Raw genomic sequence first — 17,069 nt, 5'->3', positions numbered from 1 at the left:
GGTACGAACATCTGGACCTGAGAAGACACCATACCTATCATGCCGGTCTTTGTAGCCAACTCTCGATGGCATGGTATCTGATACTGTGTTGGAAAATTGATGCCGCAGTGGTGTAGTACTCCAGACATGACCAAGGATTCAAGCCAGCAGCTCTGTCGTCGGAGGGAGCACCTGCAGAGGTGGGTTGGGCCATGATGATACTGCCAGCTACGAACCTGCTCAGTTTTTATACCAGCTCGGCAATCGCTGCTGCGATATCACATCTTGGCCATATTCCGGTTGTCGATCCACGTACGTCTGCTCGAGCAACGCTCATCATGGCTGCAGGTTTCGATGCAGTCGAGACTCACCACGGGTGCACCGTCTACTGCTTCTTTGACGATTGAGTCGGGCGTACCGAGTGAGTTTGCTGGTTCTATACGTGAGTCGAGGAGGAAATGAAGCGACGCTCTGAAACAGACTACACAGCACATGCAGTTTGTCAGCCTGAGGGCGGGCTGCAGTCTACAGAGTCACACAGTCACAAGAAGCCATCTCGCATTACTACATATGGGTATATTTGGCTCGAACAAACAATGCTCACGGAAACCCGATTTTCGGTTTCATATGCAAACGACTGTAATCGTCAAAGAAGACGATTGTGTACCGATACTTATGGTAGGAGTCTACGGGAAATGACTTAAGATCCGAGTGAAAACTCAAACGGTTCTTTAGCCCGTAGAGTGGATGGCGGGAAAGCCTTAGAAGGCATCTTGCCTTCCGCGCATCCAGGGCATACTGGGTCTTCCGAAGGAAACTCCAGATTGGTGGGGAAACCCTTGGTGTGTTCCCTAGCTTGCCGCAGGACTTCCTTAGAGGGGTGTCCCATGCGACGGTGCATAATCCCATAATCAACCGCATAGATCGTTGGGAATATAGAATACGCATCCGGTGCAGGAATTGTACTGACACTGTAGATAGTGTCGCCGGGCTGCCGCGGTAAAAACCTGAATAGAGGTTCGCGCAATCCCTTTTCATATAGACTTATGTGTCGGTCATTACCAGACACTTTTAGCTTATCCTGGAGTAAGACTCCGAGTGACATGAGGCGAATATTCAGGTCAGGTATATAGTAAACTGGGAATAACCGAGTGGTTATGTTCCCGACGTCCTTGATATAATAATTCAGGACTGTCGTACCGAACCCAAGTATTCGTGCAAACCCGTTCGCGGTAGATGCGGTTGCAGGTTGCTTAAATTCCTCAAAGTCGATGAAGTCACTCATGTCATAAGTAAAATGCCGAGAGGCCCCCGAGTCGAGAATCCAGGTGCTACCCTGTTGTGCCTTATCTTTCCCCTTACATTTTGCACACGCAGCATAAGTTTGCGCATGAGTGCAATATATTAAAGCCAAAGTTACAGGACTCAAGTTAAGATCTACACTACGCTGCCCTAACTGTGATGGCGCGTCAGTGGAGTCCTGTAAAGGGGAAGATGGCACGTACGAGTAGTGCTCGTCAATAAAGGCATTCTGGTCGAAGCCAGCAGCCTCCGCAATAGTGCGGTCCAGGTCTTCCTCGTCGCCGAGACTAACAGTCTCCCCCTGGTCCTTGTCACTACCCCAGTCAATAGACTGGTTGTCGTCGTGGTCGCTGTCCGCAGCGTCATCCGCGCGAGCAACTCCTTCGAAGCGAGCGCGCTTGGACGCGCGGCTGGAGGCGACAGAGTCGGCATCCTCCATGTCGATATCTGGGTCCGGATCAACTTGCCCGACCAGAGCGTCCAAGACCTTGATGTCTTCTTCAGTGGGACTTATATCGAGGTCCCGCGCGAGCTTGAAGGCTTTCTTGATCCTCTTGTTGTTGTAGTGACTGGTATCCGCCGAAGGAGGCGGGTGGAATGGACCTTGCTCTTTAACCGTCCGAGTCTTGCTGCCGCTAGGCGCAGTGTCGAGGACGTGAGCGATGGTCGGAGGAGGAAGGGAGACGGTCGAGGCGATCAAGACATCGTGGGCATGGTGGTGATCGTGGTTTTGCCCTTGACGCTTCTTGCCTGCACGCTTGCCGCGATAAGGGCGCCTCTTCCCATCTCGCGCATTGCCGCTGCTGCCCTGAGGGCGCTGCTGCTGCTGCGAAGAAAAAGAGGGATCGCCCGGCTTACGCTTCACCGCCGAGATCTTGTGCGCACCGAGTTTCTCAGGCTTCTTGCCTTGAGACTGGTCCCAAGCAGTGGTAACTGCTTCCCGTACCGCACCTATGCCCATGTTGTCAGCAGAGGTAGCTTGGACCAGCATCTGCGCAATGTTCTCATAGCGGCTGGGGAGTGCATAAAGGCAGATTAGACCTTCAATAAGCGTGGGAATCTTGACTTTGGCCGCTTCCAAAGTGTCGAAATGTTTGGATATCTTCGCGAAGGCTGGAGCAGGGTGCTGATCGGCCGGAATCTTCGTCGATAAGGCCCCCCGCAGCTCATTGTAAATGGCACCGAGGGACATAGACGAATAGAGGGAAGACAATTGGTCCCAAGTTTCCTTGGCCGATTTCTTGTCCTTTATGTAGGAGGCGACGGCGGGAGAGCAGCGAAGACGGATCGTACCCATAGCCCTGACGTCTTTTTCCTTCCAGGCGTCAGCAGCAGTAGAGTCCCTGGTAGTACCGGAGACGACGACAGCTGGCTGCGTGATGCTGCCATCCACATTTCCCCAGAGGCCTTGGGACATAAGGTACGCCATCATTTGCTCGGACCAGGTAGGCCAGTTCGAGCCGTCGAGGACGGGGACAACAGCGATCAGATTGTTCGACATTGTTGCGGAGCGGTTGAGAGATCTGAAATCTGTATTGAGATCTCATCAGTATCAGCGAAGCTATGCAGCCCGATAAGGGCGCACTGCTCCATGCTGTTGGCTCCATTAGGGAGTTACCCCAGGATCGATCATCAAGCCTGATGGCTGCTGATAACAGCGCCTACGGCGATAATCACGCATCAAGCCGCACTGCAGCCTGTGAGGGCGCATAGGGCGATGCACAGGTGAGCGAGGCACAACGCGCTGCAGCGAGTTACCGCGCAGACGCAAGCTGCCTATTTGGGCTCATAACCTGATGAACAGGTATGGAGGCAGCAGCACGCACAGTGCGCCCTACACAACTCACCTGTATTGGTTGGATGCTGTAGCTACTGGTAAAGCTCGTATGAACGACCCTTGTCATTAGGCAGCAGAGCTGCAGGGTTTATATACACTGTGGCCCATAGGCTGACTAAGCTACGTGGAATATCTATAATCCTACTGAGCTCCACCTATGATGTCACTGACCCACATGAGCTCCGTGCCCTTGTACAATAATGGAATATACCAGAATATTCCAGAGAGTTCCGGTACGTTCTGGTACATTGTAGAACCTGGCAGCTAAGTCAGCGCCCAGTTCAACACCGTCGATCTTGAAGTTATCCCAGCACTTCTGGATAACCGGAGATTCTCTAACAGAGCGCAGTCGCTGGAACGCTGCCTTCTCCCTGGGGATGCTGGGATAGTCGCGTATGCATACCTTGAGCGCCACATATCGGTGCTCCCTGACAGAGTGGAGTGAGCGGCTGACATGCAGAACATAACAGAGGGATTTAATACATACACAAGGTCACGACCAAGCCAAACGGTGGCGGAGGTGCCATAACCGAGCTTTGACAAGGCTTGGTAGCGAGACCGGAAGATTTCCCCGATGCGTACGGGATAGTAGGTGCTGGGACTGTACCACGAGAAGCACTCCTCTTCCACCTTTTCTGAGGCATCCAATGAAGCAAATACAGAGGATGGCGGAACGCGTGGCGGCGATATTGCGCGAGTGGAGAACCGTCTCGCCCAGCATCAGGAAACACGCATTTCCATATAGGGATGACCTTTCGCCATAGGCCAGCAAGGGCGCCATAGGTATGCAGAGGTACAACCATGCCATCAGAGGCATACATAGGATATCGAGCCTGAGTCTACTGGTATATAGCATGCTATATACATGATCTGTTATAGTACAAAAGGATAGAAATCCGGTGGTTGGAACTCATAAAATGTGCCTACATCCAACCATCGATTGAGGTAGAATGTCTTACACTCCTCGAGGACATTATCCGCCGTCCAGCGAGAATTAACTTTTGTACCGAATTTCGGAACTAAGTGACAGCTACGTACAATACGATCCATACGGATAATCTCCGCATTTGGCTGGCCACCACGCCGCGTCGATCGTGAAACCGAGTGCGTGAGCATGACGGCATCTCGTGCTGTGAACGGCGTGAACCATTCAATGTATGCTAACGGGCAGTCCTCAGTCCCGCGATAGCGCAGCTGCTCAGGGAGCCGGAAAAGTAGCCGTACTTGAGCTACTTGCAAGCCTAGGAACAATGTTAGCCATTGACCTCGAACAGACCATAGTCATGGGTACATAGTACATACCGTCCAGGAAAGTCCCCGCAGTGTTGGGATTGCTACCCACGCCTCCAGCACGTACAAGTGCTACATCGAAATGAGGCGGTAGTTCTCGACGCCCTCTCTTGCCTGGCTTGGCGGGTATGGCGCGCACCTTATCATGTAGCTTGGATTCGTCACTGACTACCCTAAGAGCCGGTCGGCGAATCATAACTTGTTTGAATACATTGAAGCGGTCCGTCGCATTGGGTACAAGGGGTCGGGCGTTGTAGGGCCGTGTCGATAGCAGATATTGCTTGAGTGCGTCAAGAAACAAAGTTGCGTGGAACCCTTCGACGATGCGGGATACCGGGACAAAATGGAAGGACGGGTGCTTCGGCAGGGATTGGAAGGGAACTATAGCACTGGACGGCTGCCCACCCTGAGCATGAGATCCTGCGGTGCATTGCGGTTGGTTCTCGAGCTCGTCCTCTGGTTCGCTCGCGTTCTCGGACTCTGATTCCGAGTCCAAATCACTCACAGGTGGCTCGGACACTTCCGTCTCATAGTCCATCTTCTCGGCCCACTCCAGGTACACCATGAATTCATGCACCGCCTCCTGGCGGCGAAGCCAGCGCGCCATCTGTTCGGTGTAATCGCGTTTGTTGCTGGCACGGTAGGCGTCCTTGGCGAACTCGATGTGGAGTCGTTCGGGAGACTCTGTGTTGTAACCGTCACAAGACCCACGAGAGCGGATAGCTGCCATATAATGCTGGAGAGAGTGAAGCTTCGGTATGTTGAAGTGTTCCCGAGCATCAAGCTCCACGAAGATATCCTTATTTGCATGGAACTCTCGCAGGGCATTCTCCATACGTGAGAGTGTCTCGACCGTGTGAGAATGGAATGATGCGAAGTAGAGGAAGTCCAGGATAGCCCGAGCCGCCCGGAGCGCTCGAGAAACTATGCCCCCATTCAGAAGAGGTACGAAGACTTTCTCCATCTCTTTATGTTCGGTGCCTGTCCACTGCGAGACAAACGAGATTCCATTTTTGAAGTGCCGGACACCGAAATGTTTGCTCATCGCTCGGAAACGTGAGTCTACTTCTTCTTTGCCAACCGCTTTGACACACCACGCCACGAGGTGGTCCTTGAAGACGCCCTTATGCAACTGGTGTAGCAGGTCAGGGGTAAAGCACGAGAATATATCACAGAATGGCAAGTGCGCCCAAAATGGCTCATCAACTGGGCGAAGTCCCTCGTTGTTGAAGGCCGGTACACGCCGTCCACTCGCCTGCTGCTTCAGGATTTTCTTGGTACGTTCTGCACTTCGGGCCTGGATCCAGAAGTCCAAATCTCCTCGCTGATCTGGCGCCACCCGGCATTTTGGACAGAAGTTCTCCTTGCAGCATGCCACGAGGCATTGCTCCGGATGGTCGGCGACGTATGCCGCTAGGATGGGATGAATGTGTCGGACAGCCCCATCAGAACATGTCATGTCGACACCATCCTTCCCCGCTTCGATGAGAGACTGCAATAGGTATGCCATGCAATAGTGGAATAAACGATAGCCAGTGACCGAGCGCATGGCATCGCTCATACAGTCAAGCTTTGCCACAGGTAGGTAACCCACGAGCATCGTCGCGTGCGACTTAGGTTTGCGACGCGTCGACTTGTCTATGTTCCCGATGGTGAGATACACAGGCCATGCCGACTTGTCCCCTCGAAACAAGGAAAGTTTGGTTTTATCAGATGAAAGAATCAGCGGCGCGATCGTTGCTCCCTTCGGCAGTTTTCCCTTCAGGTAAGCTTCAGTCAGATGGTGCAATGGAAGCGCATTGACTCCGTCAGCGCTCACCTGTGTGTCCCACCACCAATCAGCCGTCCATGCTTCATCGAAGAGCTGGATTTTGCCTTCCTCATCTCGGAAAACTTTCTCAGGTGCATAGGCCATCACCTCCTTGAATGCCGGGTTTCCTATTAACTCTCGCACACATTCTACAGGATCGCGAACCCAGAGTTCAGCCTCCTCGGTCATAACTTGGCCGTCGTCATCCTCTCGGTCCCCAGCAATCTGGATCGTATGGCAATCCCATTTCACTCCCTGGGTAGGAAGCGCATCTATCCGGTCCAAGAATGCACGGTTGTTTACGAAAGAAGGGGCAGCGCGATTCCGGATCTGCGACGGGCATCACCATTAGGTATGTGTGATCTCCTAACATTCGCATAACGTCCGCACTCACAATGGGTAATTTAAGGAACTCGTCTGTTGCCTTTTGCCCCACATTCGCAGCCAACCAGCGTGCTAGATCCCACTCCTCCTGGTCCTCAAATGGCTCAAATATATCTCGCCCCGCTTCCTTCTGCTGGCGCTTAATGCGCTCAAACTTCGTCTCGGCTTTCTCTGGGTAAGCAGCACCAGCAAGGTGTTCGGGAGGATAAGGCCTGACGTGACGTTCGAACATAGAACTGTATGTATATTCCACGTCGGGGATGTCGTGGAGCGTCGCTGGATGCCCGTCGACGGCGCCATCCGAGCCTGCAGAGGGCGGCAGTGCATCAGGAGTCTGAGGACGCTCGTACTCGGGGAAAGACGCCGGCAGATCATCTTCGAGCACGGGCCCTTCTTCGTGGTGAGTTGCCTGCAGAGGGCGATCCATCAGGTCCACGACATTGATGGCATAACGCTCAGCAACGTGTCGCTTGAAGGCAGTGTGACAGGCAGGTGTAAGACGAATATGCTTCCTGACTCCACTTGCGGTTGCTAACACTCGATTGCAGTAGTTGCAGGTGTGCTGGGGCATTGTGCACAGGAGACGGGTTTGTATGAAAAAACATGTTTTGCGACCGCGCGCCCGATTCGGACTACGACCGCCCTTCACAGCCGATGCGCTCCGATGGCGGCCCCCTTCACGTGCCAAAGCATCGAGAGAGTCATACGCAATGCAGACGCGTCGGTCATGTGAGCCTTGTTGATTTTCTTTCCTCGCGTCGCTCCCTTGTTGATTGACCTCTCATTGGTCTGCTCCCCTATGTGCTGTGCTGAATTCTTGAATAGAGTTTGGTATAAAAGCGGAGACACCTTATATACACCCAGCCTCTTATAAACCACGTCCCCCATCTCCCATCTCCCAACTTAGCCAGCCTCTTCAGCCTCGAAGACTCCACTGCCCGAGCCCGCCTTCCGTGACTTCGCGCTTGTCCTCACTAGTATGACCGCCCAGAGATCTACCGCTGCTTCTCGTCGACGGGGCACTTCTGTTCAGTCCACGACTCCTGCGCAGATGAACGCGGCCAACCCGGCTCGTACCGAGGAGATACCAGCGTCTGCCCCTGATGAAGGTACGACGCGCAGTGGCCGGCGTGTCATCCTCTCGCAACGCAGGGCTGAAGCAGGTCCGTCGCACTTTCGTCTCCACTGTATATGCTTACCCACCGTTGTGATATCGACAGAGCAAGACCGTCAAGTTAAAGAGGCCGCGACAGCCAAGAAGGCAAAGGAGTCCGCGTTGCGTGCCCGACAGGCCGAAGAGGAAGCTAATGACTTCCGAGGCGATAGTATTGGTCAGTATCGCTCTCTCTCTCATGCATCATCTCATTCTCTTGAATATTCAGGGCCTGAATCTGAGGAAGAGTATGCTGACGAAACAGTAGCGAAGTTGGGCAGCACTAAACAGGTATGAGGATTCCTTTTCCTTTGCACATTCCAGATTGCTAATGAGTATCAGTTTACTGTCACGCACTCGACTGCGGACGAGCATCCGGCTCGTCCGCGACTAATTAGGCGTGCCAGACCGCGGGTCACGGATGAGAACGACCCCGCGGAGCTACAGGAGACACTCGTGCCGGTAAGTATTTGAAACTAATGCACGTCCAATCATTGCTAAGAACCCACTTCATAGGCTAAGCCGAAGAAACGTTCCAGCGAGCTTGTACGCCGTGCTGGTCAAATCCCGCCACTGGTGGTGTCCGAGGATAGCGACTGTCGACACGTTCAGACGGTTAGTACTCGTTGCATATCAATACATCGTTATGTACTGATTCATCTTATGTCATAGCCGCCGCCAAAGAAAAAGTCAATCGAGCTCACGCGCCGTGCTGGCCATGTCCCGCCGGCCACCGCTGTGCTTCCTCCTCGGGTGCCGACTGACAGGCAGCTGACCGGCACTGCACCTAAGCAGACACCGTTGCGTGTCTCTATCGTGCCGGCCCATCAGCCCACCCCTCGCCTCTCTCACCATCAGCTTGCCGATCTGCAGCCGGCTTTCGGCCCTCTAGATGATAACTCGGGCACTGGGGACGAGCTCGAGCATGTCTCTCATTTCAGTGATGATGGTCATAGTGACACCCCCGGCCATTCTGCCTCTCCCGCACCGGCATCAGCTAAGGCTCGCCCACGGCCGGCCTCTCTTTCCGTCGAGACGACGCATATCGTGAAGAAGCAGCGCATCATCCACGGCTCTGGATCACGTGGACGACTGACTACAGGCGATTTCGAGCCGTTTGAGGCTGGCCTGCTTGCTATCTCCAATCTCGTGTACCGCAGCTTGATCTCAACTGACTGGCCATTCCCTGACAACGAGGAATCGACTACATACTGCTCACTGGCTTGGGATAAAGCTTGCAAGGTAAAGAAGGTGGATGCCACCTTTGACGACAATATCATTCAAATGGTACGTCTCCCCAACCTCGTTCGCCTATGTTCGGATTCTCTCACTCAAGTTAGATCACACCGCGTGCTTCACAGATGCGCGGTGAAGTTAAAGCAAAGGCACGGTTGCTGGTGCCCGCACTTTATGGTCTCCAGGGCAAAAGCAGCGAGGCGATCCGTACTACCGTAGAAGGTCTGCTATCCAGCGCAGCATTCACGTTCAAGGTATGGAATTAGCTTTATGTGAATAGCCATAACTAAAGGATCTGTAAGCAACCCGATATGCGTGGAGGTGCTTACAAGCACCCAATCATACAAGCAACCATTAATGAGACATGGTTCGCAAACAAACGTGATGAAGGGGTGGCCTTCCCCGAATATTTCGAGACGGACCTACATATGGGAAGCCGGTATGTTGGCCGTGCGGGGCGTGGTATACCTCTCGTAGCAATAGCGCTTGTCTTGGCTGCGGTGCGTTCTCTAACATTCTCTTCACAACATCTAATATAAATTCTCAACCGCAGGTGGAGTGTTCCCTTGAGGAATGGAGCACAGGCCAACGCTCAGACATCAAGTTTACAGAGGATGGCTATCTGAAGGTCTTCGAGAAACACCTGAAAGATATCGAAAAATTTGACAAGAACACTGCCGACATGAAGATCATCCCGAGGATCCAGGCGAAGCTACTCAAACGAGCTCGGTAAGTCTTTTAGCTCCTGGTTAATGCGAGATGATCCGCGTCCGAGTCTGATGTCCCATGTTGCGCGGCTGGCTCAGAGCATTTGCGAAGGCCCCGGATGAAGATGAAGTTCAAGAGTCCATGGGTCAGGATGATTATGCCGCGGCTAGGAAGGAGTGGGAAGCAAACAGATCAGGGGGCGAGAGTGACTAGTTTTTTTTGCTTTACTGTGATATGTGTCATGTCCAATCCTACGCTGAATAGCGATACAAAATAGAATTCTGTGCTTGCTCGTATACATCCCTTTGCGTGCCTATGTTGCCTATACATCCAATGCACCTATACCTTCCATGCCTATAATGACCACCCATGCTACTGACTGCCTATGCTGACCTATGATGAAGGGGGGTTACCATTCGACCGGTGCTGCCTCTCACGGCTATGTTGGGCTCTAACGGTAACCGCGCATTCCCTGATGAGCGCAACATTGCGGCAGAAGTTGCGACTGTTTCGTGAACAAGATTTCAGAGTGGGATGATAGACACCGCGTTCCTAACTTTATTAGGCTGTGGGTAGAAGAACCCCTGGAAGACCTGAGGTGATCCGAGATTTCCAGAGCGGTGATTTGTACTCGAACACGCAGATGAAGACAACAAACGATGTGGCAAACACCGCTCTCGGTTATCTGTGTGCAATTCCACGAGCCTTGTGTACTGCACCACTACCGTCAAAGACACCTAACGGTCGAGAGTAGATATTAATCCTGCGCGCGATGCGATTCGAGAAGATGTCTACATTCAATTGTCAATGCCAATAGGCGAGTCGCACCTTGTCACGTGACGGACGCATGCCCAATGCTTCCGCGTCGCTCGAGCACCTTTCCATTCCACCGCGCGCAACATCGACATTTTCTCTGATATGAAGACCTAGAGCTGATGCAATTCTGTCTAAGCATGCGGTAGTCATACTCCAGGCTCTCGACAGTGCTTGTGATTCACACGGTAGCGTCCTTTTGCCCTCCTTCTAGACCATCTTATTCTACTCTCAAACAGAAAGCCGCCCTGGATTTGGAATGGTCCCAAGTAGCCAAGGCATGGTTGACCGTACTACAATGTAACTGGAAGGTGAAACGAGAAGCTATCGGAATGGCGACTCGTGAATGATGGTCAGACAGGACAGGACAGCTCCGACGGGGTGAAAATCCTTAGCGTTAACGCCCATTAGCAATAAGAGATACGACTAGAACGCCCTGTAGATCAGCAATATAGCATTCCCATGGTGGCATCCCTCATTGTGGGATGGCTCAAAGCTAAAACATGCGACTTCTGTTCTCTCCACCTGTATTTTAACAAGAAAAAATTTTAACCATACCAAAGTATGATACGTAAGAATTCCGAGCAGCTTGTCTATCCGTCTTTCGTCCCGCTCAAGAAGCCAGCGGTTGCAACTCTTCGCAGCAGCAAAGACCAACCCCATCCTGGACACCAGCAGCAAGCTCGTCGAGCTTCCCCCTGAGTGGCTCCCTCTCATCCACGCTGGCCTGGAAGAGCAGGCGTGTCATTTCGCAGCAATGAAACACAAGAGCTACGCTGATCTTGTGTACGCGCTGGCCCAATAAGAACTTAGAGGTAAGACAGAGGTACGGATCATCTGACTGCGTGGACGCTCGGCTCAGCATAGCACTCTAGACATCAAGAAGGCGACACCGCAAGAGTGAGGGTATCAATTCCGAGCGTGTCAATTGAAAGCTGTTCGCAATCAATGTACCATATCCTGACTATATACCTGCGCAGTAGTATTGCTTCGTCCGATATGTCTTGTCTTGGCTTGCAAAGCTGATTTAATGATTCCTGTTCCAAATCTATCGACGTCAAGTACTGTTGGAAAACCTGAGATGTCGTTCGTGTTGTACCTCAATGACTTCGGGAGCTTCCGGGTACGCCACAAGTGAACGCCACACCCTAACGTATGGCAAATTGCACCGGGCCCTGAAATTGACGGCATCCGAAATTAGACGACATGACGCGAGAGCTTCCGGCTAACGACAAAACGATACAAATTCGGAGATGGGTGTAGACTGGGAGACCGGCCGCACTATCATATTCGTGTTGAGAGGTACTGTCTATGTCACCCTAAAGATTTGGAGGAGCTTCTATCGTTTTGTCGTTAGCTCGAAGCTCTCGCGTCCTATAGTCTGATTTCAGACAGTTGAGAGGGGAGCCACTATTCAGTGACAGAAGAACATTGTGGATACATTAATACCATATGAGTATACATTTTCATCAGAGTCGGATACAGGCGCTATAAGTCCTGCTGTCACTTCTATCAACCTCCCCTCGCGACCCTCAGAAACTCCACACTCACCCGAACCGGCTTCGCCTCGTCCAGCACCCTCCTCGTCGCTTCCACAATCACCTCCCACTCAGCCTTATGCAGCCTCTCCTCGAAGCTCTCGAGAGGCTCGCGCTTCTCGCACGGCACCTCCCTGACCACGACCGGCTCGCCCCTGTCGACCTCCTTAATGACACGATGCACCATCACGCCGACGCGCTCGACCTCGCCGCGCTGGTACGCCTCAAAGGCGCGCTCGATGGCGTGCGTGCCGTCGAACGCGCCGGGAAGCGCGGGGTGGAGGTTGATCACAGGTATCGGGGTAGGGGGCGCGGGCTCGCCCTGGAGGACAGTATGGCCACTCACGACGTCGAGGAACCCCTCGCCGAGGACGTGCATCCACCCCGCGAGCACGACGAGGTCTGGCTGCTCCCTCACCACGATCCTCGCCACCTCTCTATCATAGTCCTCCCTCGTCTTGCCCGGGTTCGCCTTGAGGAACGGCTGGAGCGCGAGGTAGGCAGTGCGGATGGGCGGGGAGGCGTTCGCTGCTCGCGTTAGTCCATAAGCGGCTTTGCGGTTGGAGAGGACGAGGGCGATGCGGGTGTGCGGGAGGCGCGGGGTGTTTTGGGCGTCGATGAGGGCTTGTAAGTTCGAGCCTGCGAGGGCGGGGTGGCTGCGGATTTGAATGGGCGGGCGGGGCGGCGGGAGGGGCGGGCGTACCTGATCCGGAGATGAGCACGACGATGCGCCGCTCGACGGGATTTTGGGCCATGGTGGCGGGAGAGGAAGATAGCTGAAAAGACTGGCATGTGATCGACCGGCAATGTCCGTACGACTCCGATCTGTAGATCTGGAAGTTGTCCGAGTCGACTCAGCTCTCGTCTGTTGGATCTTTGATACTCTGGGTCTCGCAGCGCGCCAAGAATCTCGGGCATCATCTCATTTGTTTTCCACGTCCACACTTTGATATCACCCTGCTCATGCAAGTACCTCGTGTCCTACTAGAATTCACTGATATTTCGTCTCCATAATACATCCCCGCTCACAACGATACCCGTTATGTTGCGCAACCAGGTACGGGTGCAATATGTACGACGGGAAAGGTTTCTTCACCGGTGTTATATTATCAAGTAGCGGTGTTCTGTGGCTCTAGTTCATCTTCATCCTCATCAGTAAAAGCACTCAGCTCCGACAACGGCACCGCTTCGACCTCCTCCATCTCCTCTGCCTCCCGTCACGGTTTTGCTGTGCTCTTCCACATGTGCAGGCGGAGAATAATAAGCTCCATGCGCGACTGGACAGCATAGCGAAGGATGTCGTGTGGCGCCGCGGGCGGACAGTCGAGAGGGAGTGGGCGTAACCGGCTCTAGCAAGGGCACGTATTTATCCCAAGCCTTAACCTAAGGACCTAGTATACGAGTGGATGAGATGAGATGAGAATCGGACAGAAGTCTAACTAGGCGCAGTGACGTTTAGCCAGGGATCTTGACACAACTCCGCGGCAGTGGCCCTCTTCTCCGGCTCCCACTGCAAGCACCGCCGAATGAACCGCAAGAACTCAGCTTGCTCTTCGCCGGCCAATCGTGTCTCCCTTGACTCGAGCGACATGTCCGATGGAACCGGTATGACGCCAGTCCACTTTCCGCTCGCGTCGAAATAATTCCAGCGGACGTAAGTTGGGCTCCTGACGCGCGAAAGGAAGGCCGGCGGTGGCGGACCCATGACGGCAACCATTTCCGCTAGGTGGACCATCTGCGCTTCCCCATCAGGAAGGTACGGGTGGAACAAGGGTTTCCGCTCAAACATATGCCAGAGCTATCCGCCGCGAGAAGAAAGGTTTGCCGACAGCTAGTCAGATATAGCAGAGTCAGACTCTAGAGAGACCCACCATGACGCCGACGTTCCATATATCCACGGGATAGGAGAATGGAACCTCCAGTATGACCTCAGGCGCCCGGTACGGGAACGGCTGGATGTCATCGTAGTAGACGTCGGGAGTGTCGCCAGCGCGGGCTTCCCCGAGGTCGCTCAGAACAACGCCCGTCAGGTCAGCGATGATGGTGATGTGGCGAGAAGTGTGTATGACGCGGTCACCGTCGATCTTCCGAGGAGAGGGCTCTCGGTTTTCGTGTTCCTCGATCTCTCGGAAGACACGGTCCTTCGAAACGCCACAGAGGAAATTCTCCTTGCGAAGATCTCGAGGGTATAGGTAAGTAGGCGACGAGACATGTAAAAGTACGCAAGAGACGTACCGCAGTGGATCAGGTGAGCCTCCTCGTGGAGAAATCTCAAAGCTTCTACAACTTGCCGAGCCGTCGCGCGAAAGGAGGGGATGTCCGCCCAGCCCCTCATTCTCGCACCCAAAGCAGCGAGGCTGATGCTGAGCGGCTCGAGCACGAGGCACTCATGAGAGGCATCTCCAATACCGTCGATCTTGAAAGTGTCCCAGCACTTTTGGACAAACGGAGAATCCCTGACTGAGCGCAGCCGCTCGTATGCGCTTTTCTCCCTGAGGATGCTGGGATAGTCGCGCACGCACACCTTGAGCGCCACGTATCTGTGCTCCCTGCAAGAACAGGTTAGGCTCGTGATGATAAAGTATTCAGAGTACATCATGCGTACACAAGGTCACGACCGAGCCAGACGGTGGCGGAGCTGCCATAACCGAGCTTTGCCAGAGCTTGATAACGGGTCCGGAAGACTTCCCCTATGCGCACGGGATAGAAGGTGCTGGGGCTGTACCATGGAAATGATTCTTCTTCTATCTTTTCCGAAGCGTCCAGCGAGGTAAAACCAGAGGTCGCAGGAATGCGTGGCGGGGACATTGCACGAGTGGAGAACCTTCTCGTCCAGCGTAGCATCGTGGTAGAAGAACGACTGTGAGAGGTGGAATCCGGACTTTGAACCTCGCCAAATACTACTAGGACGATACGATGCTAGAGAAAGTAGAGCTAATCCGAGGCTCACAGTGGTCTGAAGGGCAGGCGTGGACGAGGCGAACGTGCCACACGGCACGGTACGTCAATGAAAGCGTAATTTACTGTAACACCTGTGTAGTCGTTCGAAACGGCTACGATGGGTAGGAATGGGGCTCATGCTCGTTCGCAAGAAGAGTTAGGATATGTGGCGACTTACCCACGGTCGGCAATTCTTATTGGTCCCGCGATCAAAGGTTGACATCCTAATATACACGGACGTACGGACTCACATCCGTCACTCGGTCTGGCAGTCAGTCTAGGAGTAGTAGTACAGTGCACACTGCTTACTAGGATCTTTGTGAAACTCAAGCACGTAACCGTATGAGAGGTCAGAATATTGATATTGCCACTTGTTCATTCACGGATCTAACCGCAAGGTATCGCTAGTTACCTCGACTGTGCTTCGTTGGTCTCGTAGATTCTCGACTAGTGCTCGAGTGAGAGCGTCAAATACCAGGCATCCCCCGGCTGGTACATCCAGTCTCATAACTGTCACAAAGAAAATAGAGGAGGAAGATTTCGATTGGTACAGTCCGATGGTGAGTCTCATTGCTTCTCATTGCACTGTGCTGTCGTAACTGCGAGGATTCAGGCTCGCCAGCTGAAGGGTCAGATCGACGACCTACCGACTGAACTCCTGGAGCGCACCCTTGAGAAGTTGGAAATTCAAGTTCTGGTGGCATGTCGGCAGGTACGCTTGTGCCCCATCATGTCCAGTCATCTGAAAGAGACTGGATGCGGATATTTTCTAGGTGAGCCCACGTGTCAAACGAGTTATCGACGAATCCGTCGTTCTCCAGTACAAGATCGAGCTGGAAACTGCCGGTATGGAAGACGGCCCGCCCAGTGAGATCACTATTGCGGAACGATTGCAGCGTCTACGTAAATATACCGACTCTTGGGCCAGCGCACAGTTCGGATCCGTGGAGAAGCTGCGCGGTGGCAGAGGCAGTATGCTGCGTCTCTCGGGCAATGTACTCTGTCGGTGTTTCGGCCCATCAAACCTGGTACTCAATATACTCCCGGGGAATTTACGAGGAGTCAAGGCGAAGGAATGGCGGCTCGACGATTTAGGCTTTGTGATCGAAGACTACGCGATAGACGCTGCTCAAGATCTGCTTGTGATCATTTCCCGAACAGCAGAGGAAGATAGGAGTTCGTCAGCGCACATGATTCACTGCCTGTCTCTTTCGACTGGGCAAGCGCACCCGCATGCAGCACGTCCCAAAATACTGTTTCCGGACAATTTGGTGTATGACATCTACGAGTGGTTCAAACTTCGTCTGTCGGGAGACTTTATTGGTGTAATGGTTCCGTACTCTTTAAACGCGGACGAGTTCCAGGAACATCTGGTCGTCTGGTCCTGGAAAGAAGGTACTGCGTGTATGGTGAGTTCATACCCTGAATATTCACGATTCGTGTCAGTGTCACCTGACGTTGAATGTCTCAGTGGCTGAGTGAGGCCTCTCGCATCGAGGACTTCACGTTCGTGAATGGCTTCCTGCTTACAGGTATAGAGCCTAGCATGGGTGAGAAGCCACGCTTGCATGCTTACAGCATCGACAAATGTTCAGCATATACGGAGCCCGTCCCATTCACCAAGTTGTCTTGCTTCACGTTCGAATACCCATCCTATGATGACCATATCCTCATTATGGAATTCTCCACAATTTCGTCCCTTGGGTCTCTGCCCGAGCTGGAGGGCTCAGCTCTCTTTCGGGCGGCACCGACAGACGTGTACCTCGCCGTCCAAATGTGTTTCGAGAGTGATGACTTCGACGCTGAGCACAACTTCCGGGTTACACATGTGGTCCCAGTGTCGGTGCTTACTTCCAGAATCCGACAGATGCTGGGTCAGTCCGCTCCCGTCATCCCATGGGAAGAATGGGGTCCGTCATATACGGTGATGACTGGCCCCGTATATTATGATCAGTATCTGTCTCGACCTATGCATGGGGTCGCCTCTCAGCGCCTCGTTGACTGGTTCCACCCAGCCCACCACACCGCAGAGGATACGGCGGCAGTCTTCGACTTTCGAGTCCACAGGCTTCGACGGGG

At 53.3% G+C, this 17,069-nt stretch overlaps 6 protein-coding genes across 6 annotated transcripts in view; 2 read left to right on the top strand and 4 right to left on the bottom strand.

Annotated features, from left to right (window-relative positions):
- Positions 1-3,829, bottom strand: part of GLOTRDRAFT_36534 (kinase-like protein) — a gene marked incomplete at both ends in the record, with an annotated part of 14,807 nt that extends 10,978 nt beyond the window's left edge. Inside the window, 3 exons of the mRNA XM_007864724.1 lie at positions 2,038-2,407; positions 3,366-3,546; positions 3,606-3,829. Coding sequence (XP_007862915.1) covers positions 2,038-2,407; positions 3,366-3,546; positions 3,606-3,829 — 775 coding nt within the window. The remainder of the gene's footprint in view (positions 1-2,037; positions 2,408-3,365; positions 3,547-3,605) is intronic.
- A 162-nt stretch (positions 3,830-3,991) lies between these two features.
- Positions 3,992-6,834, bottom strand: GLOTRDRAFT_36697 (uncharacterized protein; the record flags this gene model as incomplete). The annotated part of the gene is made up of 4 exons (XM_007864736.1): positions 3,992-4,359; positions 4,421-6,152; positions 6,213-6,490; positions 6,609-6,834. 4 exons carry the CDS (start codon positions 6,832-6,834, stop codon positions 3,992-3,994), a joined length of 2,604 nt encoding a protein of 867 aa, XP_007862927.1.
- On the top strand, positions 6,750-9,912 carry GLOTRDRAFT_136614 (uncharacterized protein; the record flags this gene model as incomplete). The annotated part of the gene is made up of 14 exons (XM_007864898.1): positions 6,750-6,777; positions 6,837-7,002; positions 7,062-7,096; positions 7,151-7,331; positions 7,428-7,765; positions 7,823-7,933; positions 7,985-8,046; positions 8,098-8,217; positions 8,272-8,370; positions 8,428-9,042; positions 9,096-9,245; positions 9,294-9,491; positions 9,545-9,720; positions 9,798-9,912. The coding sequence occupies exons 5-14, from the start codon at positions 7,582-7,584 to the stop codon at positions 9,910-9,912; spliced, it is 1,830 nt and encodes a 609-aa protein (XP_007863089.1). The 5' UTR covers positions 6,750-6,777; positions 6,837-7,002; positions 7,062-7,096; positions 7,151-7,331; positions 7,428-7,581.
- Positions 9,913-11,864: 1,952 nt separating this feature from the next.
- On the bottom strand, positions 11,865-12,805 carry GLOTRDRAFT_71583 (phosphoribosylglycinamide formyltransferase; the record flags this gene model as incomplete). The annotated part of the gene is made up of 2 exons (XM_007864897.1): positions 11,865-12,689; positions 12,754-12,805. 2 exons carry the CDS (start codon positions 12,803-12,805, stop codon positions 12,025-12,027), a joined length of 717 nt encoding a protein of 238 aa, XP_007863088.1. The 3' UTR covers positions 11,865-12,024.
- Positions 12,806-13,485: 680 nt separating this feature from the next.
- On the bottom strand, positions 13,486-14,858 carry GLOTRDRAFT_126204 (kinase-like protein; the record flags this gene model as incomplete). The annotated part of the gene is made up of 4 exons (XM_007864896.1): positions 13,486-13,848; positions 13,922-14,229; positions 14,286-14,599; positions 14,656-14,858. The coding sequence occupies 4 exons, from the start codon at positions 14,856-14,858 to the stop codon at positions 13,486-13,488; spliced, it is 1,188 nt and encodes a 395-aa protein (XP_007863087.1).
- A 474-nt stretch (positions 14,859-15,332) lies between these two features.
- GLOTRDRAFT_126203 (uncharacterized protein) lies at positions 15,333-16,991 on the top strand (the record flags this gene model as incomplete). The annotated part of the gene is made up of 6 exons (XM_007864895.1): positions 15,333-15,339; positions 15,399-15,550; positions 15,604-15,702; positions 15,764-16,399; positions 16,462-16,900; positions 16,981-16,991. 6 exons carry the CDS (start codon positions 15,333-15,335, stop codon positions 16,989-16,991), a joined length of 1,344 nt encoding a protein of 447 aa, XP_007863086.1.
- Positions 16,992-17,069: the final 78 nt, after the last annotated feature.

The sequence above is a fragment of the Gloeophyllum trabeum genome, assembly GCF_000344685.1.
Source record: "Gloeophyllum trabeum ATCC 11539 unplaced genomic scaffold GLOTRscaffold_00003, whole genome shotgun sequence".
In the NCBI taxonomy this organism is placed as follows: Eukaryota; Fungi; Basidiomycota; class Agaricomycetes; order Gloeophyllales; family Gloeophyllaceae; genus Gloeophyllum; species Gloeophyllum trabeum.
The sequence above is the reverse complement of the archived record's forward strand: the minus strand, read 5'-3'. Positions and strand labels throughout refer to the sequence as shown.